The following is a 13,443-nucleotide window of genomic DNA, read 5'->3' as shown; positions in this document are numbered from 1 at the left end:
TTTGCATCACAGCACAAGATCTTTGCATACACCTGTCATTCCAGTCACAGCAATCAGCAGATTCTCACAGCTGGAATTCACAGTGTGTGCTAATCACCCCTGTGAATGGACCCTTAGGACTTCACTAATGTACCAGCTCAGATTTGGTGAGTCCGCTATGTGCTTTCATTAATTATTAATGGCACATTGACATCTATAATATATGCCCACGTGATCTCCACCCCAAGTACAGCACCACCGACCCACATCACTCGCTGGGCGGCTGACTTCGATGTCCAGCTGGAACCTGAAGATTGGTCGGATATTTGGCATTGCACTAAATCATCTACTGTTAACATATTGGCTTTAGAAATGAACTATAAAGTCTTAACTGGGTGGAATCTGGTCTAGAATTGCAAAAATGCTTCCCACTTACTCCCCGAACTGTTTTAGGGGATGTGTGGCGATGGGCATATATGGTGGACCTGTCCTGTAGTTTTTTTGTATTGGGCTGAGGTATTTAATATGCTTTCGGCTCTTATAGGTATCCAAATATTGCTGGACCCTGTTGTAGCGTTATTGAATAAACGCACCCAAGATCTGACGTCTACACCAGGGTTTCTCAACCAGGGTTCCATGGAACCGTAGGGTTCCTCCAGAGGTTACCAGGGGTACCTTGAGCAATGAGCAATTTCTGCCTCTCAAATAAGTTCACCCTGATACCTTTCATCTTTTTAGCTATCTGTAAGAGGGAAATTCTTCCAAATGACCACAAGTGTAAGGAGCATTCTTCCCACTGACCATCACACTAATGTATCATGAGATGTAGATATAGTAATTTTTAGCAGAGGGTTCCCTGAGACTTGAAGTTATTTCAAGGGTTCCTCTGCTTTGAAAAGGTTGGGAAAGGCTGGTCTACACAATTTAAACTATTACTTTATGTCACCACAGCTTCTAAGCAGACCATTGCCAAAGCTTGGAAAAAGCCCACTATATGTATTCTAAAAACTAAACACGGAATAACCCAATTTATGGTACACAGTAAAATTGAAGCTACATTGCTTGACTGTAAACTGAAACAATATACTAAACATTTGACAGCCATGGGTAGACCATTATTTGTTTCTCAATATTGATCATTTGCTGCTGGAACCTTAATCGCTCACTACAGAATAGGTGGCCCTGCTTCCGGAGTCTCAGAGTTTGGGCTCTGCCTGACCAGAGAGTGACTACGAACCCTCCACCCTCCCTTTACTTACTTTTTTCTCTCTACCTTCCCTTTGCTCAACTTCACTCTAATGCCCTGTACACACGGTCGGATTTTGCGATCGGATTGTGTTGTCGGAAATTCCAATCGTGTATGGGCTCCATCTGACTTCTACCGTCGGAATTTCTGACACACAAAGTTTGAGAGCAGGCTATAAAATTTTCCGACAACAAAATCAGATTGGTTAAAATCCGATCGTGTGTACACAAATCCGATGCACAAAGTGCCACGCATGCTCAGAATAAATTAAGAGACGAAAGCTATTGGCTACTGCCTCGTTTATAGTCCCGACGTACGTGTTTTACGTCACCGCGTTCAGAACAATCGGATTTTCCGACAACTTTGTGTGACCGTGTGTATGCAAGACAAGTTTGAGCCAACATCCGTAGGAAAAAATCGATGGATTTTGTTGTCAGAATGTCTGATCAATGTCCGATCCTGTGTACAGGGCATAACTCTTACTTTTCTTTACACTTTACAACGACAGCTTGTCAACAGTCACTTTGAATGGAGAATTTTGGAGGTGTTAAGCATATCATTTCGCCTGGAGATAGGAGAGACTATGTATGCTACTACAATCTTGATCGGCTCTATGTAATTTTTAAGTTCTGTTTATTACACAATTTGTACATCTTGTATAATTACAGAAAAGACAAAATGGAAGGTGTGCACACCTAGTGCATTACCAATGACATTTATTGGATGATAAAATCAATATAAAGTGCGTACTCACAAAATGCAACTCTCAATGAGCCATAAAATCACAGAATGTGGAAACATTTGCAAAAACACATCATGGGGTACAAGCTAACGCGTTTCGGGGCACACCCCCTTTTTCAGAGTTAGGCTCAGTTCACTATATGGACCTCTTATATATTTGTACATGTTGATCATATCCCCCCTTAATCTCCTTTTCTCAAGAGAGAATAAATTCAGTTCCTCTAATCTTTTCTCATAGCTGAGCTCCTCCATGCTTCTTATCAGTTTGGTTGCCCTTCTCTGCACTTTCTCCAGTTCCCCGATATCCTTTCTGAGATACATTTATCAACATTAAACCTCATCTGCTACATAGTCGCCCAATTAGACATTTGCATTGTGCATTGAGGTCGGCTTGTAAATTGGAGACATCCTGTAAGGACGTTATTCCACTGCATAGCTTAGTGTCACCTGCAAAGACTGAAATGGTACTTTTAATCCCAGACCCTATATAATTTATAAAGCTATTAAAAAGTAAGGGTCCCAGCACTGAACCTTGGGGTACACCACTGATAACCTTAGACCATTCAGAGTAACAATCATTAACCACTACTCTCTGAATTCTGTCTTTTAGCCAGTTTTCTATCCATTTACAAACTGATATTTCCAAGCCTTGTAGACTTTACCTTACACATTAGCCGTGTGTGGGGAACTGTATCGAACACTTTTGCAAAATTTAGGGTGTAACATGTAACATGGTGCCAAGCCAGACCCCCCCACCCCCAAAACAGCCCTCCTCTGAAAGTGTACAGAGATGTGTAAATGAATAAACCACTACGGCAGACAGACTTGAAGTCAATGGAACAAAAGTGCGATGACCACCACACTTGTAGTCCTTTGCCACTTTCTCCAGTTCTCTAACTTAAAATCTATACCTTGGTACAGGCAGAGAGCTGGAGAAAGAGTCTGCAGGAGCCTTGCATTTTATTTTGGTTGCAATGCTTTTCAGGCTCTTTTGCAACAAAAATAATAAATGCACATTTTTTTTTCTGTAAATACAGGTGCATTTATTATCCTTTTGTTAGGAGGCCCCCATCTGACAAAACAAGAGAGGCCCAGGCTTCTGTCCAATTTCCCACCTTGCCAGCCTTCTTCTGCCCTTACCTGATAGGCAGAGTGGTCCAGCGGCTTCAGTCCTTGGCATCGGCTCAATGATTCATCTTCCAGTATAAACCTCTCATCCTCATGTACAGCTTCCTGTCCAGGGGTTAACACCTTTAAGAGGCCAGAGGCATCATCCCTTGCTTGAGATACATATACTATGACATCTCTCAGGCCATCTGCTGTCACAGGCATATTTACAGTGTAGCCGGCCTTTCCCAGACGGTAATACAGCGCAATGGCATCTGCCCCGTTCTGAATGGTGTTGGCACGTAGCGGAATGTGAGGCTTTGGCGTCATCTTGGTGCTGCCAATCAGGAAGTAGCCATTCTTGTCCGTGTTGTAGCCTTTCAGATTGAGGATGCTGTAGGCCAGGTTGTTCTTCCCGTTGTAGAAGACCAGCCAGTAGCCAGCCAAGCTAACGGAACTGTTGCTTGTGTGGTAAAGTTCTACATATTCCATATCCTCAGCTGAGCCCGGAGTATTGGGATTGACTTCATTAATTAGTAGGAGGCCAGGTTTAAAAGGTGGAGAGGCAGTTGTAGTCATTTCTGCAGGAGGGAATATAAAAGAAGTGACAATTTGGGGTTGATGTACTAAAACTGGAGAGTGCAAATTCTGGTGCAGCTCTGCATGGAAACCAATCAGCTTCCAGGTTTTTTTGTTAAAGCTTAATTAAACAAGCTGAAGTTAGAAGCTGATTGGCTAACATGCACTGCTGCTCCAGATTTTACACTCTCGATTTTTAGAACATCAACCAATATGTGACATATGCATGCATCTGACATCTATAAGGATTCCTACTACCCTAGGCAATCTTTCACAGCATGTGATTTGATAAGTGTTATCCATACAGTAAGTCTCTTTGTACATTTAAGATTTCTGTGAAGCATTATGTGACTTATTCTATTAAGATATGGATTACCCTTGTATTGTGTTTAGTTGATTGAAATCACTTATTTTGTTTCTGTATTGAAAACCTTATAAAATTCAATAAAAATACAATTATTAAAAAAAAGTTTGCTACAGCTTACATAAAGGAACCAAGAGCAGTAAAATACAGTGCTGCGAATGTACAAGAAAGTCCCACAAGATTAACAGGTAAAGCAGACCATCTTTCCCTGGATACATGGGGCAACATTTCTTTCCTCACCCCTCCGCAATCTAATACAGCAACTTTCTTTTCCTTTGTTTACCCCCGGCCACCATTCTCACCTATCCGAAATGACATCTCTACCACTCAGAAACCTCCTGGCATTGATACATCTTATATGAAGGATGCTTGCCTTTTCATTCACAACAGCTGGAGGACAATAGGCCTACAAAAAAATTCATGATGGATAGATGTCCATCTGGAAGAGTGGATGTTCCCAGTCCCATGCTGCCATTTTTGTTTCTGACATCATCAGGTGTCAGCTGTCTCTTCCTGGTTCACTGATGATGCAATCAGTGAACCAGGAAGAGGCAGGTGACACCTGATGCCAGAAATGTAAATGCCTCTAAGTATAACAAAATGGTTATATTTAATGAAAGTACAACATTTAGCAACTCACATGGTTGATGATTAAAAGAGGCACATCTCTGGAGGACTGGCAGATCATGACAATAGCTCTTACCAAGGGTTCTAGGAACGTTCTCATTTTGGAAAATGCCTACAAAGTGTTCTATAGATGTACTATACGCCAGCTAGACTTGCTCGCTTAATTCCATCCTACTCCCCTCTTTGTTTCAGGGGCTGCTCGCAGGAAGGGACCATGGCCCACATGTCCTAATGTCTGTAGACTACGGGTCAGGGTTTATACCCTTCTTTGTAATGTTTCATTCCAATCTTAAAAGAGACCCTTTTGAAGCTCTCATTTGCAAACCTATCCCTGCACTCCTTCGTCTGGAACGCCAGCTGGCTCTTCACGTTTTTAGTGCAACTAGGTTGACCATTGTGAGGGCCTGGAAAACTCCTGTGCTTAGTTTTGAAGCAGTTAAAAACCGCATAAATGACATTATGATTAACGAGAAACTGACAGCCTTTGCCTCTGACAGTCACAATAAATTTCTTAAGGTTTGGCAACCACGGATAACATGCAACCAATCCTCTAGATTTAACAATATACTTCTTTTAATTTAACAGTCTCCCGACGCATCCCCCCATTGGACTCCCCTCCTTCTCTCTCTTTTACTTCAGTCCTCTCTTTTTTCCCTCTTACATTTCACCTCTTGTTTCCACAATTTTCTCCTTCTGTACGATTCCTTCCCCGACACAGCTGGATCCCAGGAGTCGGTTCAGTGGAAATGGTTACAGTGATAAACTAACTTCATAACTAATCTATAGTTTTTATATGTATACATGTTCTTCCTCATTATCGCTTGGGGTTTCCAAGTCTTTGCTTTATATACAGTATGAGTCAGGGCACTGAATGCTCTTTATTGCGGTTTACAGTTAATGTTTCCCTTTACATTGAAGAATAATGTACCATGTTTTTAGTATCCCTTTGTTGTGATCTTTTTCTTTCTGCATTGTTTGATGTAACCACCACACTGTCATACGAAGCTGTTGAATTTATTTTTTCCTACTAATAAAATTATTTTGTAAAAGAAAAGAGGCACATCTAAGTATGCAGGCCTTCGGGGTAAAGCTGTCCACATAGAACCATCCTCCTCAACGCCATCACCGTCGTCCCTTCCACACTGCACTTCTAGACTCGCTTTCAGATCTCTCTATTGCAGGGTAGTCTTCCCAGTCATGATTGCAGACTGACAGCGGTGAGAGTCGGCAGTGTGGAGGATGGTCTATGTGGACAGCTTTAACCCGGATGCCTGCATACTTAGATGTACCTCTTTTAACCTCCCTGACGGTATTCCCGAGTGTGGCTCGGGGTTAAATTTCAGTCCCATTAGCGGAAACCCCGAGCCACACTCAGGATTACATTGCAGGATCCTGGTGCAGCGTTACTTACCTTGTCCCCAGGATCCTGCGATGTCCCCCGCTGTGTCTGCGGGCTCTATCTCCTCTGAAGCCTCTCCATGCCAGGCTCCATTCCCTGTGAGCGTCGTGACGCACGGGGGCGGAGCCTGGCGGCAAATTAAAAAAAAATGTACAAACCACAACATATACAGTACTGTAATCTTACAGATTACAGTATTGTATGAAATCATTTCACATCCCTTTTGTCCCCAATGCTTTGGCCCATGCCCTGCATGCAGTTTTATATGATATATACTGTTCTTTCTGCCTGGAAACTGGAGATTGTCCATAGCAACCAAAAAGTGTCCCTTTATGTCAAAAGTGGCTTTAGACCAGCTAGAAAACAGCGATAGTAAATTAGAACACTTGCAGAATTGAGCGATAGTGAATCGTGGGGAAATTTATTTTATTATTATTATATTATTATTTTTGTAAATTATTTATATTTATTTATTATATTATAATTTATGTTTTTGTGTTTCAAACTTCATCATACCCGGGATATCTACTAGACGCTTGTTTGGACAGATTTAAGTGTGTTATTGTTAAGAATTACAGGCCTACAATATAAAACGCCAAATTTCCATGCAAAATATTGTACCACTTTCAGCACCTAAAATCCGAAATAATCGCCAGGGAGGTTAATCATCAACCATGTGAGTTGCTAAATGTTGTACCTTCATTAAATGTAATCATATTGCTACACTTGGAGGCGCCTCTCTTCTCTTTTATACTCTGTAGCTCCTGCTGGATTTTGCTTCTAATCCCCTAGTGGAGGCTTCCATTTGTGGATGTATATAGCAGTATTTGTTTGAAAAAGAGGACAACTAGGACCTCTCCAATTGAGTCCTGCCTCTTTCAATTGGAGAGGTTACACTTGTAGCTGCTGACTTTTAAATGGGTGGAACTCCACTTTAACCCACACACATCTGGCAAACATGGGTGCGTTCACTTTCACCAAACCACATGGTACCATGCGGTTTGATTCAGAATGATTTAAAAAATCGTGCTTGCTTTACTTTTTGCACATTCCTGCATGTTTGACAGCCCATTGAAATGAACAGGCTGTCAAAAATGTGCCTTTCGTGAACGCACAAAACCACGCACAAAGGAAAGCGTTCTGGTGTGAACTGGCTCCATCTGACCTTGTGACACACAACACTTGCATTGCGAGAGTTATTGGGGAAACATACTGTACACCCGACAAGATGACATAACAGGATGGCACAATTTGCTCAGCAGACATCTTCCGGACAGTAACTTGCATGTGAGCAGATAGATGAAATGTGCCACCTAATAATATTCTAACACCTATAGATCTTCCTACCACAAAAGAAGTACAGCCGTGCAAAGAGTTCTGCAAAAAAAAAATCACAAACATGTTGTATGGAGCTGTGATGTTTCCTCTTTCTAAATGTTGAACTCTGGATGAATGTCTTTGTTAATTGTGAAAACCAGAAGCGGTTATTTTCAGCTGTGGCAACCGCCACTGTTTCCTTTCATCATGGACACTGAAGATTTGGCGCAGACATTGTCAATGCAGGAATAAACTGGGTATGCAGAAGATGGGGTTATTTAGAGTTGGGGTAAGGCCCTTTGCACATGGGCCCATCTAGGTGCAGTGCGTCCCTCCTGATGTTTTAATGCGCTCTAGAAGGACAGGTGCAGCAGATCACCTGTCAAAGTCTATGGTGCATAGGGCCCTAAACGCGGGTGTCACTCGGAACAGCATTCAGCCGCAGCCTGCCATTGTGTCTGCAGTAAATATCTTCCTGTGTGTGCAGGGTGCTGTGCTCCGCGGGGGAGGTCATGACGCATACTTCCCAACATTTTGAGATGGGAATGAGGGACACCTACTAGAAAACGTATGTAGGCATAGGACACGCTCCTTGCCACACCACCTTAAAGGAGAATTAACCAAAAAAAAAAAAGGTCAAAGGGGTTGTAAAGGTTCGTGTTTTTCCACCTTAATGCATCCTATGCATTAAGGTGAAAAAACACCTGTCAGTTACGGGCCCCCCAGCCCCCCTTACGTTTTACTTACCTGAACCCTTGAACTTGTCTCACGGGGACGCGCTGTTTCTCTGCTAGAGGGTTCTCGGCTGTTGATTGGATAGATTGAAAGCAGCGCAGCCATTGGCTCCCGCTGCTGTCAATCAAATCCAATGACGCGGCCGCCAGGGGGCGGGGCCAAGTCCTGCATTCGGCGTCTATGGGAGTGTGTCCGCAAGGTAACTCCCTGGGAGAGCGATTCTCCCAGGGGGTTATCTGATGCGGGAAGGAGCCGCAAGAGCCGCCGAGGGACCCCAGAAGACGAGGTTCGGGGCCACTCTGCAGAACGAGCTGCACAGTGGAGGTAAGTATGATATATTTGGGTTTTTTTTTTTTTGAATGAACCTTTAGTGTCACTTTAATTAAACCCACAAGTGCTTTTTTACCACTACTATTCCTTTATACCGGCTTTTATAATTTACAAATTCAGCAATTTAGAATTTGGATGAAAGGTTTAGCACTGGGAAACGCTTTTTAAAAGATAAAAAGTGCATTTTATATACAACTATATAGATCAGACCAAAATGAGGGACAAATGAGGAGGAAAGAGGGACAGAGGGAAATTGCTCCAAATCAGGGACAGTCCCTCGAAATCAGGGACAGTTGGGAGCTATGCATGATGTCCTGCACTCGCAGTCTCTTCTCAGACTTCCAGGTTGAGGACATCCTGTGATATGGAAAAGGTACTTTGGATGATAACCCCAGTTTAAAGTTGAGTATTGCAGCAAAAGCGATTTATTACAAAAGGACATTTTAGGAAAAAAAAGTTCAGTATTGAGCTTTAAAGCAGTTGTAAAGGTAAATTTTTTACCCCTAAAATAATAAACTGGGTTTACTTACCTGCTCTGGGAAATGGTATTGCACAGAGTCAACCTGAACCTCTATTAGCCCCAAACCTTCTGGGGTCCCCCAGCAGACCTCTCAACTCCTCTACTGTGTCTGCTCCCATAGCAAGCTGTGTGCTACGGGGGCACACTCCCAAGCCCTGCTGTGTGCATCCATAGACACACACAGTGTGGCTCAGCCCCCCACCTCTCTCCTCATAGGATTTGATTGACAGCAGCAGGAGATTATGGCTTCCGCTGCTGCCTCTGTGAGGAGAGGAACAGAGACCAGCACCGCTGCAGACAGGCACAGAGCTGAATCGAGATAGGACTTAGGTAAGAATATAGGGAGGTGTGTGTGTGGGGGGGGGATGGGGGGGGGGTGAGCAATACAACTACTGGGACATTTTTTTAACTTACCACTGTGAGGTTATATTTTAGGGTTAAACTTCGAGTTTGATGTTAGAGGATACATTAAAGTGGTTGTAAATCGCTGGGTGCTTTTTTTTTTTTTTCAGACCTGCAAGGTAAAGGCATAATGTGCTTGTATGCATTGCCGCTTCCATCTTCTCCGGTGTTCCTTTCAGGTCCGTGAACTGCGGCTGTGTGACTGACCAGAGACGCGATGACGTCACTCCCACGTATGCACGGGGGAGCCGCCATTTACGCCACGGGAATCTGAAGGAACGGCCCGGGTGGCTGTTCCTTTGGAGCGTATTTGCCGATGATGTCATCGGCTGCATATATAGTAAATATCTATACTATTATAGGTACTGATATTTACAGTACCTATAGGTAAGCCGTATTATAGGCTTACCTATAGGTACAAGTACAAGATTGAAGATTACAACCACTTTAAGTGTTGGTGGTGATTGCCGGGGACAGAGTTTAAAGGGGCCCTGTGCTCCATTTTATAGTTTTGTAGTAAAAGTGCTCCCTACAAGCAGACACAACTAGTCTCCTGTTGTTTCATATATCAGTCTGAATTGGCTGCAATTATAGAACATGGACTCACTAAAAAGATTTGAATTCACAGTGGCGAGTTAAGAGGATTGTTCCATTTTTGTGTAATATTTTTATATACCGTATTTATCGGCGTATAACACGCACAGGCATATAACAGGCACATTAATTTTAAGAGGGAAGTTTCAGGAAAAAAAACTTAAATTTTAAATAAGGTGGAACTTTGAAGCAAAATAAGGGTCAGTGCCCATCTGCAGCCTCACAAGTGCCATCAATGCAGCCTCATCAGTCCACATCAATGCAGGAGCCTCACCATTGCCATCAATGCAGGAGCCTCACCATTGCCATCAATGCAGGAGCCTCACCATTGCCATCAATGCAGGAGCCTCACCATTGCCATCAATGCAGCCTGATGGATGCCCACCTGCAGCCTAGAGGGGACAGGGAGGGGGGCGGGACGAGCGCCGACAGATTACATACAGTGAGAATCTCCTATGATAGACAGAACAGTGGTCCAATGGCAGCCCAGGAGACGGGACTTCCTATTACAGAGGCCGCCAAGCAAACAGGGGATTCTCACTGTATGTAATCTGACGGCGCTCGTCCCGCCCCCTCTCTATGTCCCCTCCGAGGCAGCTAAAATTGAAGTATCAGCGTATAACACGCACGCGCTATTTGCACCCGATTTTTCAGGGTGAAAAAGTGCGTGTTATACGCCAATAAATACAGTACATTTGTTTGCAATATTTGTATAATATTTTTTTTTAAGGTGATATCACAGCGCTACTAGTAACTAGTTATTGGTTGCACTTTTGAACAATTATAGAATATGGACTCTTGCTGGTATAAAGGAAACCACTAATCCGCTTGTTTTGAATGTGGTGTTACTGTAGTGTCTCCCTTTACAGTGGAACCTTGGTTTACGAGTAACGTGGTTAACGAGCATTTTGAAAGACGAGCAACTTTTTTAAAAAATTCTGACTCGGTTTGCGAGTGTTGTCTCGCAAAACGAGCAGAATTCAAGCAAATGGGCGGTGCAGTACCGCATTCAGCCAGAGGTGCGGGGGCACCGGGGACACTCAGAACGGTGCGGAGCCGGAAATACTCAGAAACAATGAGAAATACTCCATTACCGAGTGTTTCCGAGCCTTTACAAGTTCATCCGAGCTGTCCCCGAGTATTTCCGAGGCTCTCCAGCGCCCCCCCCCACCTTTGGCCACATGTGGTATTGCATGTAATAGAAGACAATGCGGAACAAATTATTTTCATTTCCATTGACTTCTATGGGGAAACTCGCTTTGATATGCGAGTGCTTTGGATTACAAGCATTTTCCTGGAACGGATTATGCTCGTAATCCAAGGTTCCACGTGTATATTGTAAAGCGCTGCACACACCATTAGTGCTCGATAAATCCTGAAGATTAATAATAATAACCACTACTATAATAAAACAAATTATATTAACTATATACATTGGGGTTTATTTATTAAAGGCAAATCCACTTTGCACTGCAAGTGCACTTGTAAGTGCAGTCACTGTAGATCTCTGTAGATCTGAGGGGAAGATCTGAAATGAGGGGAAGCTCTGCTGATTTTATCATCCAATCATGTACAAGCAAAAATGCTGTTTTTTATTTTCCTTGCATGTCCCCCTCAGATCTACAGCGACTGCACTTCCAAGTGCACTTGCAGTGCACTTGTAGTGCAAAGTGGATTTGCCTTTAGTAAATAAAAGCCATTGTGTTACATATTTACACACAAGTCATTTTGTAATTTAATGGAGTAAGTTAAAAGTGATATGTAAATTAAATTCTACAGTCATCTGATTTACTAAAACGAATTTTCTTTGCAGAATGGGTTGTGGTTTTTCTAAAATTCTACTAAGGAATTAGACAGAAATGGTCCTTAGTGGCGTTGGGCTTGAACTTTTCCCTGCTTTGAGGTTACCATGTATATGGGCAGCCCCACTAGATATCCCTGGTCAACCAATCCAAGGGACTTTTAAATGAATAGAACAAGTATGAAAACCTTGTCCAATTACTGTTCTTTCTTCTTCTTAGATAAGTCATAATCAAAAATGGCCAAGCGGGCATAAACATGTTGGTCTGTTTTCTCAACTGCAGGTGGCACTCAACCACAGCAGCATTGCAGAGGGAGAGGACATCAAGGGCAACTTAGTTTCTCTATGGTTTCATGGGTCACAGTGGGGCAGCTATCTAATTGGATGCTGGTGCCCCATGGGATTCTGGCGGTCATCTTGGGTCAGGCAGAGTCTATTTAAGACCCTGGCTCCCGGGCGCACATTTTGCATGTGACTAGAGTAGGGACTGGTTACCTGTCTGAAAAGGAAAGTGCTTAGCGTCAGGGAGAGGTTCTGGAGGAGTAGGGAAAGTGCAGGGACACACTATCCCATCTGGAAAGCCTCCCCACTTAGGTATGGACCAGCCAGGCCTCATTCCGCTCCTCGAGACAGGTGATGTCAGAGCTCCGGGTTGGGTTGCCTTCTCCCTGGGCCTATTCTGTACTGCCGAACTTCAGTCACAATATATTTCTGCTTCTCTGCACTGGGACTCTGAGTGTTTTCTGCACCTCCCCACATGTATATTTAACCACTACAAGAATACCAGTTTATGATACAAGCCTCGTGACAAGTACATCCAAGGGTTTTTCAAAGTGTATGGCCCCTCTAAAGATTTGCCATGCTCTGGTGCACAGGAAGTCTATAGACAAACACTGAGCTACTGCAACAGGCTGCTGGATGATATATCAAAAGGTGGCCAAAAGCTTAACAGGTCTCCCTAACAAGATATAGGACGCTACTATGGTATAGTAAATCTTACCTGTAGGCGTTGTTGGGATTGTCGTAGGTTGGGAGCAGACTGATGTCACAGTGGCACTCTTATTGCGCACATTCAGTTCAATCCCTGTTGTTACATACAGCTGGATATCGTCCAGGTCAATACTTTGAGGAGTCAATGTTGCGTTTTGCTTTGCATGAAGGGTCAACAAGTGAGGTTGACAGGCAAGACTGGCATCTGTTCACAAATAAAAGGATGAATTAAGTAAATATATCTGCATAAGGGGATATGACATCAGCAATTTTTCCAGTTTTCTCCAAAGAACTGTTCCCAGTCCAAAGGCATAAGCTGTAATATGACTTAAAGTAGGATTGCACTAATACTGTTTTTTACCGGCGAGTACAAATACTAATACTTTTAGTCATATACTCACTGATACTGAGTACCAATACCTTTGCAATGCGATTTGAGCCCGTACAAAGTGAATTCACTATGACAAGTCTGGGTTCACACAGGAGCGGTGGGGGAAACCGCATGTGATTCAGACAGGAATCACACCACATTCCAGTTCAAATAACATGCAAATCTTTGCAGTGCGATTTGAGCCCATTCATTTTGTATGGGCTGAAACCACACCACAAAAGGTATCAGTTTCAGGTATCGGAGCATTTGCGCGAGTAGAAGTACTCGCGCAAATGCTTAGTATCGGCATCGATACTGCTGTTAGTATCGGTGCAACCCTAG

The 13,443-nt window shown here is 43.2% G+C and overlaps 1 protein-coding gene across 4 annotated transcripts in view; it reads right to left on the bottom strand.

Annotated features, from left to right (window-relative positions):
• LOC141148849 (uncharacterized) overlaps window positions 1-13,443 on the bottom strand; it is a 70,814-nt gene that overhangs the window by 24,645 nt on the left and 32,726 nt on the right. For all 4 annotated transcript variants that reach the window (XM_073636646.1, XM_073636645.1, XM_073636648.1 and 1 more), the window contains 2 exons: window positions 12,742-12,936; window positions 3,107-3,654 (listed from right to left, as the gene is read on the bottom strand). In XM_073636646.1, the coding sequence (XP_073492747.1) occupies window positions 3,107-3,654; window positions 12,742-12,936 (743 nt within the window). The remainder of the gene's footprint in view (window positions 1-3,106; window positions 3,655-12,741; window positions 12,937-13,443) is intronic.

Source organism: Aquarana catesbeiana, linkage group LG06 (genome assembly GCF_042186555.1).
Source record: "Aquarana catesbeiana isolate 2022-GZ linkage group LG06, ASM4218655v1, whole genome shotgun sequence".
Lineage (NCBI taxonomy): Eukaryota > Metazoa > Chordata > Amphibia > Anura > Ranidae > Aquarana > Aquarana catesbeiana.
Note: the sequence above shows the minus strand (reverse complement) of the source record. Positions and strands in the feature narration are given on the sequence as shown.